This window comes from Nomascus leucogenys, chromosome 11, assembly GCF_006542625.1.
Source record: "Nomascus leucogenys isolate Asia chromosome 11, Asia_NLE_v1, whole genome shotgun sequence".
In the NCBI taxonomy this organism is placed as follows: domain Eukaryota; kingdom Metazoa; phylum Chordata; class Mammalia; order Primates; family Hylobatidae; genus Nomascus; species Nomascus leucogenys.
Window position 1 is genome coordinate 39,473,975 of NC_044391.1, and position 19,903 is coordinate 39,493,877.

General features: G+C 36.2%; 1 protein-coding gene across 1 annotated transcript; it reads right to left on the reverse strand.

Moving 5' to 3' along the window:
* Positions 1-4,384: 4,384 nt before the first annotated feature.
* Positions 4,385-5,479, reverse strand: PRPS1L1 (phosphoribosyl pyrophosphate synthetase 1 like 1). The gene has a single exon (XM_003252613.3). The coding sequence runs from the start codon at positions 5,384-5,386 to the stop codon at positions 4,430-4,432; it is 957 nt and encodes a 318-aa protein (XP_003252661.1). The 5' UTR covers positions 5,387-5,479; the 3' UTR covers positions 4,385-4,429.
* Between the last annotated feature and the right edge of the window lie 14,424 nt (positions 5,480-19,903).

The window sequence follows — 19,903 nt, forward strand, 5'->3', positions numbered from 1 at the left end:
TCTATAATATGCCAGTTTTATCATATATATGAATATTTGATGTAATGCCTTTTTTTTTTTAAGGAGATGAGGTCTTGCTATGTTGCCCAGGCTGGTCTCTTAACTTCTGGGTTCAAGTGATTCTCTCATCTCAGCATTTCCACCTCCGGAGTAGCTGGGACTACAGGCATGTGCCACCATTCCTGAGTTGATTTAATGACATTTTAACAGAATCCTCCCTCCCTCCCTCTCTCTTTCTCTAAATAATGGTTGTGAGCTCTCAGCCAATGGGAATTTGTGTGTAGTGTGATGAACTGTATAAAACAGTTCTCAGGCAGTAAGCATAAGAACACTATAGCTTCAGCTAGGAGGCCCACTGCTTAGCTACCATAGGGTGAATATGTTCTGCAGGATGTGTTATTTACTATTCAATGGCCTGTGTTTTGTTTATTTTGTATTCTGTAGAGAATTTTGTCCCAAATGACTGATTAAGTATGTGGAAATAATAATGTTGAATATGCTTCATATAAACAAGAAAATAGTGTTACAATGGGTCTTAAAAGTAGAAGCCTTGGCAAGGCTTTTGAAGAGGCACTTTCCAAGATACAATCAAGGAAGCAGAAGGTTAAGATCATGCAGAAACTAGATATTGACAAGTGCTAACTGACGTTAAAAAGGCCATCCTAAGCATCACGGTGATCTAGATTGACCAACAATCGTATGAAGATAGCTAGGAAAAAACTACGGCAGGAGTCTTATCCCCACTTCGGAGAATCTGAGTAGACCGCAGAAGTGGTTGCCAAGGCAGGATATCAGGAAAGCATCTCCATAGGGACTTTGTGATAGCAATTCTCTGATAGAGTTGATTCAGTTATATACCTCTTTCTAGTAACATAGTCCCTCCACTAAATAGAGTATGTGTGTACTAAATTCCTGTAAGTATACATGAATCTGTTTCAGGAATATGTATTCTGCAATATTAATTTATGTGTCCATTCCTGCATCAATACCACATTTTAATCGCTGTAGCTTTGAAATGTTTTAATGTATTGTGACACAGAAAAGATCTTGAATATTTTTGCTTATTTACTTTTCCAGATGAACTTTAAGAAAATCTTGTGCCAAGTTCTCTTTTCTTAAAAATCCCTTTGGCCAGGTACAGTGCCTCACACCTATAATCTCAGCAGTTTGGGAGGCAGAGAAGAGCAGATCACTTGAGGTCAGGAGTTGAAGACCAGCCTGGCCTACATGGTGAAATCCCGTTTCTACTAAAAAAAAAAAAAAAAAAAAAAAATACAAAAATTAGCAGGGCGTCATAGCGGACACCTATAATCCCAGCTAGTGGGGAGGCTGAGGCAGGTGAATCACTTGAACCCAGGAGGCGGAGGTGCAGTGAGCCAAGATCAGGCCACTACCCTCCAGCCTGGGTGTCAGAGGGAGACTCTGGCAAAAAAAAAAAAAAAAAAAGAAATCCCTTTAAGATTTTGATTGGGTTCACACTGACTTGATAGGAAACTATCATGTTTGCTATGTTGTTCTTCCTATCCAAGTTCATAATGTACTTATTCAGGTATTTTCTATATCCTCTAGCAAGATTTTTTCATACAAATCTTACAGTTTTGGGATTTATTACTGGTCATGTTGTAGATTTTATTGTTTTAGGCCGTGGAAACATTACTTTCAATTATGTTTTAAAATTATATTTTACTTGTATTTAGGAAAGATGTCATTTTATCTTACATACTTTCACTTTACTGACCTCTCTTATGAATTCTGAGTTTTTCTTTTGATTGTTGGATTTTTTGTTGGCAATCATGACATCTTCAAATAATGAAAGTTTTGGCTCTTTCCTTCTGGTATTGATACCTCTCTTTTTTTCCTTGCCTCATTCCCATTGGTTTAGAAATTTAATGGGAATGTTTTCAGTGTTTCATCATTAAGTATGTCCTTAATTAGGTCTATACCAGATTTTCTCTAGCAGGTCAAGCAAGCTTTGTTCTATTCCTATTTTACTGATAGTTTTATTTTTTCATAATATTGTTAAGATGATAGTAGTAAAGCTACTATACTATATATGGTCTACATACATTTCTTTTAAAAAATTTATTAAGACTTTTTATGACCTATTATGTATTTTTTCCTTTTTAAAAATCTTTAAAACCTGTGAAACCTATTATATTTGCTTCATGCATACTTGAAATGTAAATTATGTTTAATTTCTATATTAAGTTGTGATAATGGAGTCATTTAAACCCTATAATACCTTTTCTTGATAACTTATGAGAGTTTTGTCAAAATTTCCTTCTTTGATTATCATGATCGTGCATTATCCATTTCTTCTTATACTCTCACTGTTTCGCTTTTCTTTTTATATTTCCATGTTGAGTTGTTAGGTAGATAAAGATTAATGATGATTATAACTTATTGATGGGTTTAATCAGCAAAGCACGTTCCACTTTTGTTTTGACTAAAACTATCATTGCTCATTTCTTTTTGTTACCATTTACTTGGTATATTTTTCTCTATCTCTTTATACCAAACTTTTTAGATATGTGTCCTATAAATAACATATTATTAGGTATTTTGGCTACCCAATCTAATAGTGTATCTTTTATAAAATTAAACTATTGACTTTTGTGATAGTATATATTGGGTACTTTATCTTTGCTATGTTTTCTTTCTCATTTCCTATCTTCAGCTCAGTTTGTTGAGTTTTGCTTATTCCACCCCGTCCCCCTACTCCACCTTTTTTTTCTTTCTAGGAGTTTGGAAGCTATTTATCCCATTCTTTTCTTCTCTGGCTTGCTCCTTGCCCTTGAATTTTAGAAAATACGTTATTTAAACTCAGGTTTTTCTATAATGTGAATGATTGTTGTTGATAACCTCCATCCAAAACTAGACAAGATCCTTAATATATTTACACTAACCCTAACTCCTCCCAGCCTCAAAATTGCTTTATAATGTGGCCCAATTTTATGTGAGTTTTACCTTAATAATGGCCATAATCCTTACAGTAACTTCATAAAAATTATTTTTCTATCAGTTTCACTTCTTTTTTTGCTTACCACCATCTCTTTTATTCTTTGTGTTCTTCTTGGCTGTATATATTTTTTATTTTCAGTATCTCCAAGAAGTACTTTCAGGAAACATTAATGGTAGTAGTTTCTGAGTCCCTTAATATTGTCTTCATATGTCAATGATAGTTTGGCTAAGCACAGAAATTTAGGTTAAAAATAATATTCCTTTAGAACTGTGAGGAAATTATTCCATTTTGCTTACTGCCCAAGAGTTCAAATGAAAAATTTAAAGCAATCTGAATATTGTTTCTTTAAAACTTTCTTGTTTTTGTTTTACTCTTTAGAAATTCTTAGTGATTTTTTCTTGGAGATCAGAAATTTCACACAATAAATCTAGGTATGTTGCTCTGCACCACCCCTCTCCACCCCACACATATATGCAGATATTTTATTGGTTTTCCCTAAAAAGAACAATAACAACACTTTAAAAATATAAATCTGAGGTTATTTGAGGGGCCAACAAAATACAAGGAAGGGAGATAAAAATTAAATGTTTAAATTTAACAAAAGGCACTACAATGTCACCTAACATCTACTACGATGGTGGTAATAGACTAAGGAAGACTAAGTTACAGCAAAAATAACTAATATAAATATTAGAGATTACATAGCAAAAAGTGGGTTTGCCTATGGTACCCTGACCATTTGGGCCCAGTAGGATATTTAGCAAGGAAAAGGTCAAGATGGGTGGAGGTAAAGCTAAATCAAAGGGAACAGGTATAACTGAGAATCCAAGATAGATAGTCTCCAAATAGATGGTGACAGATCAATCTTCCTCCTCTCAAGAAGCATTTACTGTACTTTGTTGCTTCCTCTCAAGATCTCAGTGGCTGCTCAAGCTGAAAGTTGCCTATTCCTGCCTTTCAGGGAGTTCAGCAACCAGAACTAATTTTGTGGTTGCTCAGGGCTCTTGCTGCAACTGAGCATAGAACTTGGAGAATTTGTGACACAAAGTGGGGGTTGGGGGCAGGGGGTAGATTGGGTGGCTTTATTGCTAGTTGTTCTGAAAAAAGAAAACTCTGAAGCATTCACACGTAAGCTTTCCAACCATTTTCAAACACCTCTACAAAACACCCTCAAAAGTCTGAAATCTTGCAGCAGAAGGGCTATAGTTAAAGCTGCTGGGCTAACAAAATCATCAAAGAAGCCAGATGAGACAACCCAGTCAGGAAATCCTAGTGATTATTCTTAACCTGTTTTTCCCTAATTTAAGGTAAACTCTTATATACCTGATGTAGGATGTAGAAAGTTAACACTGGAGCAAGCTGGATCTTCTGCTGAACTTTTAATCAAACCTAAGAAAAAACGAAGGCAAGGTTTGTTTTTATTAATCTTATTTTATTTTAAAATAGCATAACCTAGAAGTTATTCTGTTATAAAGGAACATGGCTGAACAGGTAGGAAACAGATTCCCCATTATGAGTTCTCCTTATGGCTTCTGCAAGGATCATGGAGATGTCAATTACTCGTATTTTGGAGCAATGCTTCATCTTATCATCTTGAGGTATGGTATTGGTGACTACCACTGCTTCGAAGCATGCAGTGTTGATGCAAGAAATGGCTGGGCCAGAAAAGATTCCATGAGTCAAGATAGCATAAACTCTGGTAGCTCCAGCTGAGAGAAGTTTGTCAGCTGCGAGGCAGATTGTACCACAAGTGTCTGCCATGTCATCTACAAGGATAGCCACACGATCATTCACATCTCCCACTAGCACCATGCAGTCCACTTCATTGGCCTTCTTCCGTTCTTTATGAATCAAAGCAAAGTCCACATTCAACTGGTCTGCAATGGAGGTCACTCTCTTAGCCCCACCAGCATCTGGCGAGACAATAGTGCAGTTCTTCCACTCAGAGATATTCTCCCTTATCCACTTCAGAACAGTTGGCTCTGCATACAAGTTGTCTACTGGGATATCAAAAAAGCCCTGAATTTGAGAAGCATGTAGGTCCATGGTGATGATATGATCCGCACCTGCTATAGAGAGCATATTTGCAACAAGCTTGGCAGAGATTGGGGCCCGGCTTTTATCCTTCTTATCCTGTCGGGCATAAGGGAAGCATGGGATGACTGCAGTAACTCGGCTAGCTGAAGCAATCTTGCAGGCATTAATCATTATCAAAAGCTCCATTAAACCGTTGTTGATTTCGCCACACCCACTCTGAACGATGTAGACATCCTCTCCACGCACACTCTCATCAATTTCCACGCAGGTCTCCTGGTTGCTGAATTTCTTAGTCACCACCTTGCCTAGCTCCAGGCCCAGGTGGTTGGCTATTTTCTGGGATAAGTCCTGGTGGGAGCTGCCGCTGAAGATTTTGATATTCGGCATCTCGGCCAACTACCAGAGGCACTCCGTAGAGCGATCCAGCTGCCGCTGAGACTAGAACGGAAGTGAAGCACCGACTCTAAGGGCTTCCGGTTGTTACTCAACCGTTAGGGTCCTTTCCCCGTTGCGGCGCGCGGTTCCAAATTGACCCTGGGTCTCTTGAAAAAATTCCTGCTTGCCACCTCCCACTTCACACTTTTAGACTAAATAATCAAGTATTTAGAGTGTATAGAGTTTTTTTCTATTAGCACCTATATTAGTTTCCTAGGGCTATTTAAACAAATTTGAATGCATAAAATCATAAAACTTCTACAAAGCAAAACCTAAGTTTAAAAGGAAAATTACCTACTAAAGTATATGCAAAGGATTATTTTAGAAAGAATTTCCCCAATGAAGTGAGAAAAAGACAATAAAATAGAAAGTTGAAAAATGGCATAAATAGGCAATCACAGTAAAAAAAAAAAAATGGGTAAGAAACATGAAACAATGGAAGTAATTAAGAAAATGCTATTTTCACGTATCAAGTAGCCAAAATGTTAAGATGGATAAGGTCTTCTATTCGGATGGAATGTATAAATATGTAGATTTTGCATGGGTAATTTTGCACATAAACTTTGCCTCATCATGTAGACTTCTAGGAATCTATTTCAGAGAAATTTTCACAAGCACTCCAAATATATATGGCTACATAGTAGTGTTGCTGTATTCATTCATTCAACAAATATTTTGTGAACATCTCCTATATGTCAAGTATTATACTACTTCTAGGGTATAAAAATGGTGCATGACAAATAGTAATTGCCCTAGAATTGTTTATAAAAGCAAAATCTGGACACCAACAAATGTTCATCAATAGGTAAATTACCAAATAATTTATTTTGTATACATATGCGACCATTAAATAGATTAAGTGTAATCATGTGGAAATGTCTCCTAGGTATTTTTTTAAAAGTAAAAAGTCAGTCACAAAATTATGCATAGTATTATATTTATGTATTTAAGATTATGTGATACTGAATGCATCCAATTAGCATGGAAGTCCTCTTTATAATAATTACCTTTGTAGAGGGGTGTAGGTTGTGAGAGTTGAGAATGAAGGAGGACTGTTATATTTTACTGCTATCAGTGTGGCATTTGAACATTTATTACTTTTATAATAAAAAAGATGAACAAAATATATTTGGTAATTAAATGTTTGTTAGCAAATTTTAAGTATACAGCTTCCATGGTGTATTGGGGCTGGAAATAGTGAGGAAGGTGGCAGAAAGGACGATAGATGCCAATAAGTTCATAAAAATAATGGAGGCATCAGATACAGATCAACCATTTATATCTTGCTAATTGTGTGCCTGACATTTGGATACCAGGGTGTTTTCATTTAGCCTAAAACCAAATCATCACTTTTTTCATATTGTAAAATAACCAAATAATGTAATAGATTTTCTCACCACACTTCTGGGCTTCCTTAATGTGTTGGGTTCATGAACAGGATAAGCTCAGAAATGGGATAAGAAATGGGGTAGGCAACAAAGATGGGTAAGGTTCTGCAATGTCTGTGAAAAACATTACTTAGCTATAAAAAGGTAGTTTATATGTTAAATGAGGTATTATCATAAACTCAAATAAACAGCTATGTTTTAAATATTACACCAAAATGAGTTGCTGATGATCCAGTCATTTCTCTCCTGACATCAACATGCTTTTCTCCCTAGTTTAGCCTCTTCCTGGTTGACAGTGTATGCCAGCCCATTTCTGTCCATAACCCTTCATTCATGTTCTTTTTATCACAAAAAAATCAACAGACCTACCTATACCACATAATTCTCACCTTTAGCCAGACTACATAAAGTGATTTCTAAAAATCCCGTGGCTTAATTTAGAAGCACCAAAAAGTATTTGTAGTTTCAATTGATTTTTCTCTTACTATTTTCAGTGTGTCACACATTTTTCATTGTTTTTTTTTTAAAAAAAAACAGATTCTAAACAGGTTTAATATTACCTAAATAGGATTAAATGCTAATGTAAACATTTAAAACCCATACTTGGTTGCATTTTCCTTGAGGTGTTAAGGAGGAGAAATTTTTGTCTTGCTGCTATTTTTGTTTCAAGCTCTAGCTGTTGCTATATGTTATAGTTCCAGAAATTTGTCTACAGTCATAAAATGTTAAAGATAGATATGGCCTTAGAGACCACCTAGTCTGATATCACAATTCACAGACAGGGAACTAAGGCTCAAAGAAACGAAGCAACCTGCCTGGGATCTATCAGCTAAATAGAGGCAGAGTGTGGATTAGAATGTGGGACTCCTGAATTTCCAAGTAGGGCATTATCAACTGTACACTTTTAAGCCTTTTCTTTGAGATTTATCAATATAAAGGAAAAATTTAAAAGTACTACAAAATATTTGCATAATTTTTTTCTCTGTTACCAAGCAACTACAATAAAGAACAAAATCCCAAACATGAGACTGGAAAGTTTTTGCTTTAAAAACAAAAAACTTTTCCCAGAAAGAAATGAACCATTAGTAGTGTCAGGGAAGTAGCTTTGTTATTCTGACATTTCTGTTACCTACCTGGTCTATTGCAAGAGGATTTAGCGTCTGTTTACTTTGGTCTCTGTAGGTTGAGAGGGACATCTGTTTTATCATTGACTGCATTTCACAAGTTACAGGTAGGAATGATGCCTATTGAACAGCATCTTCTATTAAGGACATTGTTTCTTAAATTACTCTGGAAACAAAAATTACGATATAGAGACAATGCCTTATCTTTCTCCTTCCCAAGGCAAGCATATTTAAATGTCATCTCTATGGATCTGTGAGAATTACTATATTCTGAAGGGCTTTTGAGTCAATACCCAGAATATATATATATATATATACACACACATATGACCTTGGTAATAGTTTCTTGCTTTACTGATTATTCTTTTACCCTTCACAATTCCAACATAAATAATTCAAAGAGACCTCTGATGCAGCTTGATCTTCTAGAGAAAAAAGAAATTCAGTCAGTTCTTTCAGAAAGTGAAGAAAAATGGATGTTGTATTTTAAATGAAATAAATGCTTTCACTAAACATACTTGCAGTTGACAAAATGCTAGATGTTTAGGTGGCAATTATAGTTTTTTGATAAACTGTCAAATCTTGTCACAACACATGTTACAAACAAGGACAGATTTAGATGTCCTTTATGACAGCTTTGTGTAGGTTGAGAATGTTTAGCAGTTAATTTCAAACGAGGAACATATTTTTCTTTCCAGCAGTTATCTGCTTGTTTATTAGGCAGAGTTTCTGTGTGCCTTTAATCTTAACTCATTTGACTCACAGTTCCAGATCATTATTGTAACATTACCTCATTTATTTTATTTGTAATAATCATCCACAATACTTTGGGAAAACAATTTCCTACAAAGCTTCACATTGATATAAATGCTTTAAGGTTTGTTTTGTGATTGTTTACGATTAAAGTTGACTACTCTGAGTGTTTACTGAGCTTTTGGTTGGAAATCTGTCGTTTTATACAATAAATGTGTAGATAGCAACTAAATAAAGCTGAGTGAAACAAAGAGGAGAAATTTTTGTGATTCAGAAATGTGGCTTTAATTCTGAGTGTTATGTTAGACTCATGAGGGTGTTTTTGCAATGCACTTTGGAATTAAAAAAAACTTTGGTGCACTTAAAAATGTTAGTATAAAATAATAATCTTGGAATGACAGCAAGGTTACACGAGCTGAATATGTCATTGTAAAAGACAGACAAAGGAACATATAGAGAGGTTCCATAACTAGTAAATTGCAAATAAGAAAATATCTTTTCAATATTTCTGTGAAATATTTTAAAGTATTTCAAATCAGTGTTTGATAGTGAATATTTCATTTCTCACATGCAATGTCGGTCTCATGAAATTAATAAAAAGATATGTTTATTTTGACAAAACGCAAGCTTCATTTATGCTGTTTAAACCCCTTTAAAAAGACAGTTCTTTCCTCCTCAAAAGTGACCATTTATTTAATTCTAACAATAAACATTGAGACTAGTTGTGCACTCGCCTAAGCGAAAATTGAGTACCGTTTGTTTTGGAATGGTTCTGCAATTCTCAAACTTCAGAGAATCAGGATCACTGGGAGGATTTGTTAGAACACAGATTCCCAAGCTCCATCCCCAGAGTTTCTCATCAGTAGGCCTGCGGTGAAGGCCCAGAGTTTGTGTTTCTAACAAGACACTAGACAAGACTGATGCTGTTGTTCTATTGATACGTTTGAGAATCTATTTCATTTTATCTAAATTTATTGGCTAGATGCTTTCCATAAGATCCTCCTATTATATTTTTAGTGTCTGCAACATCTTTAGCACAATTCCCTTTGTCATTTCTGGTATTAGATTTGTGTAATTATTCTCTTTCTTTTTGATCAATTTCACCAGCAGTCTGTTAATTTTATCAGCCCTTTCTAAAAAACCTAATGTTTTGATGTATACCTAATGGTTGATGTATCTTACTTCATTGGCTGCTTGCTTTTAACTTTATTGACTTCAAGATTATTTACTATTTACTTTCATCTCATCTTTGAGTTTATTTTGCTGTCCCTTTTCTAATTTGAGATGTGTGCTTAGCTTACTATTTATCACTAGTAAAGCTATATATTTTTCCTGTAAGTACTATTTTACCTGAAGTTTTATGTGTAGTATTTTTGTTATTGTTCAGATAAGGCCAGTTTCCAATTTGGATAGCAATGTCTTCATTTCAGGGGTTATTTTAAAGTTTATTTCTTAATTTACAAATATATGGGGCATTTCTAGATATTTCGTTGTTTTGGGTTTCTTGCTTAATCACACTATAGCCAAAAGACATGTTCTTTGTGATTTTAGTCCTTTGAAATTTGCTGAAACTTTTCTTATCATCCTCAGTGGTCACTTTTCATAAATATTTTGTGTGTGCTGAAGAATAAATGTACTCTTGAGTGGATAGGTGCGATATACATACTCATGCAATAGATCTGCGATCTGGTTTGTTGTAGTATTATTTACATCTTCTATAGCTTTACACAATTTTTTGTCTGCTTTATCAAATACTGAAAGAAATAGGTTTCCACAGTGACCGTTGGTATGTATCTATTTCTCCTTACATAGCCCTTTCTTATTTCTCTATATTTTGAGGCTCAGTAGTTACTGAAATTTAATTTGTCATAACTTTTTGATGAACTATGATATTACTTTAAAGTAACACTTATTTTTTTCTAATAATGCCTTTTGCCTTAAATTCTATTTTGCCTGGTGATTATTTTATTATATTAGCTATCTTTTTAGATGGCATTTGGTTTATTTTCTTATTTTTTAGTTTCAATCTTACTGCATGTTTATGTATTAAATGTGTTGCTTATAAATAGGATACGGTTAGATTTTATTGTATCTCCTAATCAAAGTTATAAGTTAATGAATACCTTTCCCCTCCTCTCAGAAAACGCAAAGATCTTCATGTCATTTAACTTCATTTATTCCCTCCTGACATAAACAGTAGCAGCCAGCTATTATCATTTTGTCTCTTTTCTTTCTTCCTTTCTTCTTTTCTTTCTTTTACTTCCACGTTCACATTATTATTATTAATATTTTATACAATCAGTGTCCCTTTAGATATATGTACCTATGTTTTACTGTCTTCGGTCCTCTTTTATTGTCATATCTTAAGGCTTTTATTTGGCATGACTTTTCTTCTGCTTAAAGTGTATCCTTACAAATTTTCGAGGTGCTACTGGTGAAAAACTCCATTTTTTCCTCTTTTTCTGATAACATATTCATTCCACCCTCATTCTTTTTATTTTATTTTACATCAATAGTTTTTGGGGAACAGGTGGTTTTTGGTTACATGGATAAATTCTTTAGTGGTGATTTCTGAGATTTTGGTGTTCCCGTCACCTGAGCAGTGTACACTGTACCCAATATGTAGTCCTTTTATCCCTCACGCCCCCTTCCACTCTTCCCTGACTCCCCAAAATCCACGACAGCATTCTTATGCCTTTGCGTCTTCATAGTTTAGCTCCCACTTATAAGTGAGAACGTAGGATATTTGTTTTTCCATTGCTGAGTTACTTCACGTAGAACAATCGTCTCCAACTCCATGCAGGTTGCTGTGAGCGCCATTATCTCATTCCTTTTTATGGCTAAGTAGTACTCCATGGTGTGTGCGCGTGTATATATTCACATTTTCGTTACCCACCTATTGGTTGATGGGCATTTAGGATGGTTCCATATATTTGCAATTGCAAATTATGCCACCATTAACATGTTTGTGCAAGTGTCTTTTTCATATGACTTCTTTAACTCTGGGTAGATACCCAGTAGTGGGAATGCTGAATTAAATGGTAGTTCTACTTTTGGTTCTTTAAGGAGTCTCCGTACTGTTTTCCATGGTAGTTATACTAGTTTACATTCCTGTCAGCAGTGTAAAAGCATTCCCTTTTCACCACATCTATGCCAACATCTATTATTTTTGGATTTTGAAATTATGACCATTCTTGTAAGAGTAAGGTTGTATCTCATTGTGGTTTTAATTTGCATTCCTCTTATAATTAGTAATGTTAAGAATTTTTTCATATGTTTCTTAGCCATTTGGCTATCTTCTTTTGAGAATCGTCTATCCATGTCCTTAGCCCACTATTTGATGGGATTAGTTGTTTTATTCTTGCAGATTTGTTTGAGTTCCTTGTAGATTCTGGATATTAGTTCTTTGTCAGATGCATAGTTTGCAGATATTTTCTGTATAGAATGTCTGTTTACTCTGCTGATTATTTATTTTGCTGTGCAGATGATTTTAGTTTAACTAGGTTCCGTTTATTTATTTTTGTTTTTGTTGCATTTGCTTTTGTGTTCTTGGTCATGAACTCTTTGCCTAAGCCAATGTCTAGAACAGTTTTTCTGATGTTATCTTCCAGAATTTGTATGGCTTCAGGTCTTAGATTTAAGTCTTTGCTCCATCTTGAGTTGATGTTTGTATAAGGTGAGAGATGAGGATCCGGTTTCATTCTTCTACCTGTGGCTCACCAATTATCCCAGGACCATTTGTTGCATAGGGTGTCCTTTCCCCTCTCTATGTTTTTGTATGCTTTGTCAAAGATCAGTTGGCTGTTACCAAACTATACCCTGTAATATAGTTTGAAGTCAGGTAATTTAATGCCTCCAAATTTATCCTTTTTGCTTTTGTTATGTGGGCTCTTTTTTGGTTCCACATGAATTTTAGGATTGTTTTTTCTAGCTCTGTGAAGAATGATGATATTTTGATGGGAATTGCATTGAATCTGTAGATTGCTTTTGAAGTGTGGTCATTTTTACAATATTGATTCTGCCCATCCATGAGCATGGGATGTGTTTCCATTTGTTTGTTTGTCTGTGATTTCTTTCAGCAGTGTTTCATAGTTTTCCTTGTAGAGATCTTTCACCTCCTTGATTAGGTATATTACTAAATTTTTTTATTTTATTTTTTGCAGCTAGTGTAAAAAGGGTTGAGTTCCTGATTTGAATCTCAGCTTTGTTGTTGTTGTTGGATAGCAGTGTTATTCAATTGTGTAAATTAATTTTGTATCCTAAAATTTTACTGAATTCATTTATCAGATCTAGGAGCTTTTTGAATGAGTCTTTGTGATTTTCTAGGTATATAATCTTATCGGCAAACAGCCACAGTTTGGCTTCCTCTTTACTGATTTGGATGCCCTTTATTTCTTTCTCTTGTCTGATTGCTCTGGCTAGGACTTCCAGTACTATGTTAAATAGAAGTGGTGAAAGTGGGCATCCTTGTCTTGTTCCAGTTCTCAGGGAAAATGCTTTCAACTTTTCCCCTTTCAGTATAACAGATGACTTTTATTACCTTGAGAAATTTCTCGTCTATGCCAGTTCCACTGAGGGTAATCATGAAGCGATGCTGGATTTTGACAGATGCTTTTTCTGTGTCTATTTAGACGATCATTTGATTTTTGTTTTTAATTCTGTTTATGTGATGTACCACATTTGTTGACTTGTGTGTGTTAAATCATCCCTGCATCCCTGGTATGAAACCACTTGATTATGGTGTACTATCTTTTTGATATACTGTTGGATTCAGATAGCTAGTATTTTGTTGAGGATTTTTGAATTTATGTTCATCAGGGATATTGGCCTGTAGTTTTCTTTTTTTGTTTTGTTATGTAACAGAATATGTTTATTCTGTATCTTTTAATTGGAGCATTTAGGCTCACTGCAACCTCTGCTTCCTGAGTTCAAGTGATTCTCCTGCCTCAGCCTTCCGAGTAGCTGGCACTACAGGCGCCTGCCACCACGTTGGCCATGCTGGTCTGGAAGTCCTGATCTCAGGTGATCCGCCCACATTGGCCTCCTAAAGTGCTGGGATTACAGGCGTGAGCCACCGCGGCCGGCCTGAAACTGTTTTTTTATTTTTATTTTATTATTATTATTATTTTTGAGACGGAGTCTTGCTCTGTAGCCCTGGCTGGAGTGTAGTGGCGCGATATCGGCTCACTGCAAGCTCCACCTCCCGGGTTCACGCCATTCTCCTGCCTCAGCCTCTCTGAGTAGCTGGCACTACAGGTGCCCGCCCCCACGCCCAGCTAATTGTATTTTTAGTAGAGACTGGGTTTCACCATGGTCTCGATCTCCTGACCTCGTGATCCGCCCACCTCGGCCTCCCAAAGTGCTGGGATTACAAGCGTGAGCCACGGCTCCCAGCCTGAGCCTGAAACTAGTTGTAAAATACTTAATGTAAGAGCTGTTCTATAAGATGTGTCTGGTGATTCCAATATCTGAAAATTTTGGAGTCTGTATCTGCTATTTATTTTGTTTTCCTCATGATGACTTTTTTCCTTTTGTGCTTATGTTGAACTATGTACTCCCATGAAAATAGAATTTATTTCTACTAAAATTCTTTGAAGTCTAAAATGAAAGTTTCTTTTTCCAGAGATAATTTGTTTCTGACTCCTGCCTGGAGAAGCTACTGTCTGGGACTACCTTAAATCAAGTACAGTGCTACAGTTTCCCCAGATTATCTTGGTGATACAACCCCAGATGGCAGAACTATGCAAGGGTGGCCTGAGGTCACAATTTCTTAGGTGTCTTCTCTCTCTCACTCCCTCACATCATTTTCATCTGCTGGCTGCGGTGCTCACAAGTCATTCCTCTCTGCTATGGACTGTGGCGACAGGCTTCTTTCTGGTTCACCATTACTCTGAAGATAGAGCACTCTCAGGTCCCAATTTAATGAACAGAAGCTATTTCTATCAGACTTTTCACCTTGCGCAGGCCCTGGGCCTTAACTTCTATCTCCCTTGGCTAATAAAGTCTTTAAAAATGAAGCCTGATGATGGCCATTCTAACTGGTGTGAGATGGTATCTCACTGTGGTTTTGATTTGCATTTCTCTGATGGCCGGTGATGATGAGCATTTCTTCATGTGTTTTTTGGCTGCATAAATGTCTTCTTTTGAGAAGTGTCTGTTCATGTCCTTTGCCCACTTTTTGATGGGGTTGTTTGTTTTTTTCTTGTAAATTTGTTTGAGTTCATTGTAGATTCTGGATATTAGCCCTTTGTCAGATGAGTAGGTTGCAAAAATTTTCTCCCATACACCGTGGAATACTATGCAGCCATAAAAAATGATGAGTTCATGTCCTTTGTAGGGACATGGATGAAACTGGAAAACATCATTCTCAGTAAACTATCGCAAGGACAAAAAACCAAACACCGCATGTTCTCACTCATAGGTGGGAATTGAACAATGAGAACTCATGGACACAGGAAGGGGAACATCACACTCCGGGGACTGTTGTGGGGTTGGGGGAGGGGGGAGGGACAGCATTAGGAGATATACCTAATGCTAAATGACGAGTTAATGGGTGCAGAAAATCAACATGGCACATGGATACATATGTAACAAACCTGCACATTGTGCACATGTACCCTAAAACCTAAAGTATAATAAAAAAAAAACAAAAAAAAGAAAAAAAAAATGAAGCCTGAGATGATTATATCTAGTCTTAGCTTTTCTATCAATAATTTAGAGTGAGTCCGTGCTCATATCCCCTCCCTGAGGGCTGAATGATGGGAGCCACAAGCCACAATGGCCACTGGCAGAGAACACCTGTGCCCTGAGAAGAAGCCATCTTAGGAAGATCAGTGGTAGCAGAGGCTGTGCCATGGTGGCAGATGAAGAGGTTGGAGTGGACAAATATGTGAGATCCTGTATTAAATAGAACAAACTAGTAGTCTGGGAAACTGTCAGAAATAGTTCACTGTAGGACACTTTGAGATGAGGTAATTTTTGGAATTAAGTTTGTGTCATAATTATATTTACAATTCCAACTTGGTTTTCCCATGCCTGATATGACCTTGGAAATGAGGTCTCCGTTTGTATTTATAATATACTCCAGGTCAGTGCAAATGAGGCAGGAGAATAGGGTCTGGAGGCAGGGAACCTAAGGCCCTTTCATGGTAGCTGGACATTAGGGGCTTCTCCCTTTTCAACCCCTCATTTTTCTGTGTGGCAGTTGCAAAATGAAAGTACCACTGATTGGTCCCCTCCTGCAATCAATCAGACTGGTTATGGGCCTACTCTTCTTGTTCCACAACCAATCAGACTGGTCGCAGGCCACTACTTCATTTGCATAGAGTGAACCAACAGAAAACCTCTAAAGGGTATTTAAAGCCCCAAAACTTCTGTAACCAAGGCTTTTGAGACACTTGCTCGAGCTTGTTCTTACACTGTGGAGTGTACTTTTGTTTAAAATAAATCTCTGCTTTTGCTGCCTTGCTTTGTTTGTGTGTTTTGTCCAATTCTTTGTTCAAAACATCAAGAACCTGGACAACTACCCTTAACTGGTAACACTAACAGACACTAAATATATATAATAAATATATATTCTACATGCTACCTTCCAGTAATTCATCTTTAAAATGTTACTTGTAATTGTTGTTGACTTTAGCAGTTTACTTCACCAACAGTCAATTTTTGTATAAATACATTCTGCTTCATATCCTTATATGTTAATTTGCTTCTTATCAATTCAATTCATGAGCTCTCATTTCAAACAAACTACAATGAAAAATAAGAAACAGCTTATTAGTGTCAATCTGTTTTATTCCTTTTGTAGACATAGGAAAAGGAGGTTTTGCCAGTGGTTAAGCTAATACTTTATTTCTTAAAAATGTACTGATTTTTAAAGCAATATTTTATTGTCACTAACTTTAGTTCTTTTATCTGTTTGGAGTGCAGAAAAATGGTGATTAATGATCTTTCTAAGTACTAGTAGAGCAAAATAGTTGATTTCTTATGTCCTTTAAGTTTAACCTAATTGCAGGCGGGGAGTTTGGTGTTGTGGATATGCACACAGACTCTGGTGCCAGACTGCCTGAGTTTGTAGTCCTGGCTCATTAACCTAAGATCTGGGTGACTTGGGGCAAATTAGTTAACACATTTTTGCCAAATTTTCCTCATCTGCAAAATGAATACAATAATAGTCCTAACCTGTTAGGGTTGTTAGAATGAAACAAATAAATCAAATGTAAAGGATTAGGAACTTTATGCATTATATGTGTACCAGATGTATTTTACACATATAAGCTAGTTTGTATACAGGATATAGATAGGTGTTGAAATTTTTTGAAAACTGATAGTAGAGTCCTGGTCTACATGGGTACCCACTCCAAGTTCTTTTTTACTTGCCATTTATCTTCCTCCTAAAGGGGCAAGAACAGTGAGGTAGAACAGGTAAATTATCACTGTGTCCATTTCTCTCCAGGGAGTGAGAGTGAGCTGTGATGAGAGGGGAACACACTGAAGGTAGCTCTTTTCCAAAGAGTTCATGGTTCCGTCAGTTTCCTCAAAGCAGGTGAGTCTTCACCCAAAAACTCTCCAGTCAGCTGAGAGTTGGGAGGATAGAACATTCGGACTAATCAATAGGGTAGGGATCTGCAAAATCGAAAGCAGGATGGTGCGGCCTAAAGAACGGCAGCAAAATGACCACTAGTGGTGTGGTGTGAGACCGAAAGGAGGCTTTTTACGTTGTGCCTGGGAGGGTTTTCAGGTGAGAGTGAAGCCTGGGTCTATAGGTGGAGCAGGTTTTTATTTCCTTTCTCCATAGATTGAGGTGTGTTTACTTTGACATCTTAATGGATCCTTGTAATAACAGGCTCTCTCCTCATGCAGGGATAGAGTGAGTTCCCTTTTAAAAAAGTTTGGTCATAAGGCCATGTGAAAAATTTCTGGTTAACCAAAAGAGGACAGCTTCTTGCTTTCCTCAGTTTATCCTACAGGAATTAAGCATATTTTAAACTGTAGATCAAAAAATCTTTTTACTGTTTTAATGCTTACTTTTTTTTTTTTTTTTTTTTTGAGATGGAGTCTCGCTCTGTCACCCAGGCTGGAGTGCAGTGGCATGATCTTGGCTCACTGCAAGCTCCGCTTCCTGGGTTCACACCATTCTCCTGCCTCAGCCTCCCAAGTAGCTTGGACTACAGGTGCCTGCCACCACACCCAGCTAATTTTTTTGTATTTTTAGTAGAGACCAGGTTTCACTGTAGCCAGGATGGTCTCCATCTCCTGACATCATGATCAGACTGCCTCAGCCTCCCAAAGCGCTGGGATTACAGGCCTGAGCCACCGCGTCTGGCCAATGCTTACTTCTTATAATTCTATTTTAAGTCTCCATTTTTAGTATATTTTATAGCAATAAATGGTGACTGGGAAACATACTCTTCCTCTGCTGAGATTCTATGATAGCAGACTATTCCTCACAGCAAGACATCGCTGGAACATTCTGAATAAGAAAATATATGCCTTATTTATAAATATCTCTGGGGAAGGAAATTCCATAGACCCTTTTGATGATTTTCTATTTTTAAAAATATAACTCATTTGGGAAATTCTCTTATATCTTGCTTAAGTCTTTCTGCTGAAGTTTAATCTCTTTCCTGCTCATTCATTCCACAGTAAAGATGGAGAGCAGTTGATATCATCCTCTTTATATACTTGAGAACCCTCATTTAAAAACCCCTTTGCTGAATAATCTCATTTTGTCAAGGCCTTCATTATTAGTCACATTTTTAAATTCTTTGATCATTTTTACTGGCCTCCACATCTCTCTTAAATATCTGTATCTAAACAATTGAGCTCTTGTGGGTCTGACCAGTGTAGTATTACACTGGATGTGTCACTTCACATTCCTAATGCTTAACTACTGTTTATACATTCCAGCATCATACATGCTTTTTTAAGAATAGTAAAAGCACTTCAATGGAGGCGATACATTATCTCCTAGCATTTATTTGTTTCGCAGGTAAACTAAGGCCATTTGAAAACACTCTCCCTTAAACACACATACACACACACACACAGTGTATCTTTATGGTAAATTTTTTCTAATTAAACAAGTTCTTAACAGTTGTTGAAAAACAGTATTATGTTCCAGAGTGATTTGGGGTTAATTACGACTTATTACACATTGAAGGATAAAAAACACAAGTTGCAAAAAGGATGAAAATGGTGGATTTTTAATAATTCGTTGAATAATACTTATTTTAAAAAGCCAATGTGTCTGAAATAAATAAATGGCTCTTGAGTTGAATTGTTAGATTTCATCAGTGAGCTACTTTTCATCTTTTCACTTGAAATGTGGCTTGTATGCACAGTGTTTGTGTTTGAAGTCTGCATCTATCATTAGTATAGTTAAATAAAATCCGGCTAATTGTGGTATGAAACTGAGACCAAAATTGACAAAGTGACTCAATGAAATCTAAGATTCCCTTGATTATTGTATTAGCCTCTCAGATAATTTCTTGAATTCATGATTCACTCTAAAGTGTACATGGCACAGATTTTCTTATTTTAATTGAATGTTTTCATGATAGGTTTGTGATGTTGCTTCATTGAATGATAGAATTTTACTTGCTTCTTTCACTTGTGGCTTTGTGTCTTTAAAGAGCTTCTTGTACCACTTTTAAAAAACCTTGCAATCAGGGAAGATTGATATTAAATCCTTCTTTCCATCGTTACTCCTTTTTTTGCTGATGAAATCTTTGTTTACTTTTCATTGGGAGGTTTAGATTGTGGCCAACCACTTATAGCATACTTATGGTTAATTTATGATTCGAAACAAAATGAGACCAGAAATTAGCGAAACCTAACACTTGAGAAGTTTCGTATGTTTGGATGTGCTCAGCTTATTATTTTTTCCTATAACTAAGTTACAAATCCCTGAGATGTAACTTATGTGCAAGCACTGTATGGGATTTCATGAATATTTAGTGTTTTGTTTCTATTTCTAAGTCTGTGAAGTTTCATAAATCAGCACTGTTTTTGCTTGGTTGCTACATAGCTGTGATTTTCATGCTGTCTCTTCTGTACTATAAAGGCTGAGTTTCACCCAATTTTCATACAAAATTAATTCCTAGTAGGTAAAAGATAAACTACGTTGGTCCAGTGTTAAGGGTTATGATTTAAGTAAAACAGAAGGGAAACTACAAATCTAAAGTTCTCCTTTAGGCCAGGCA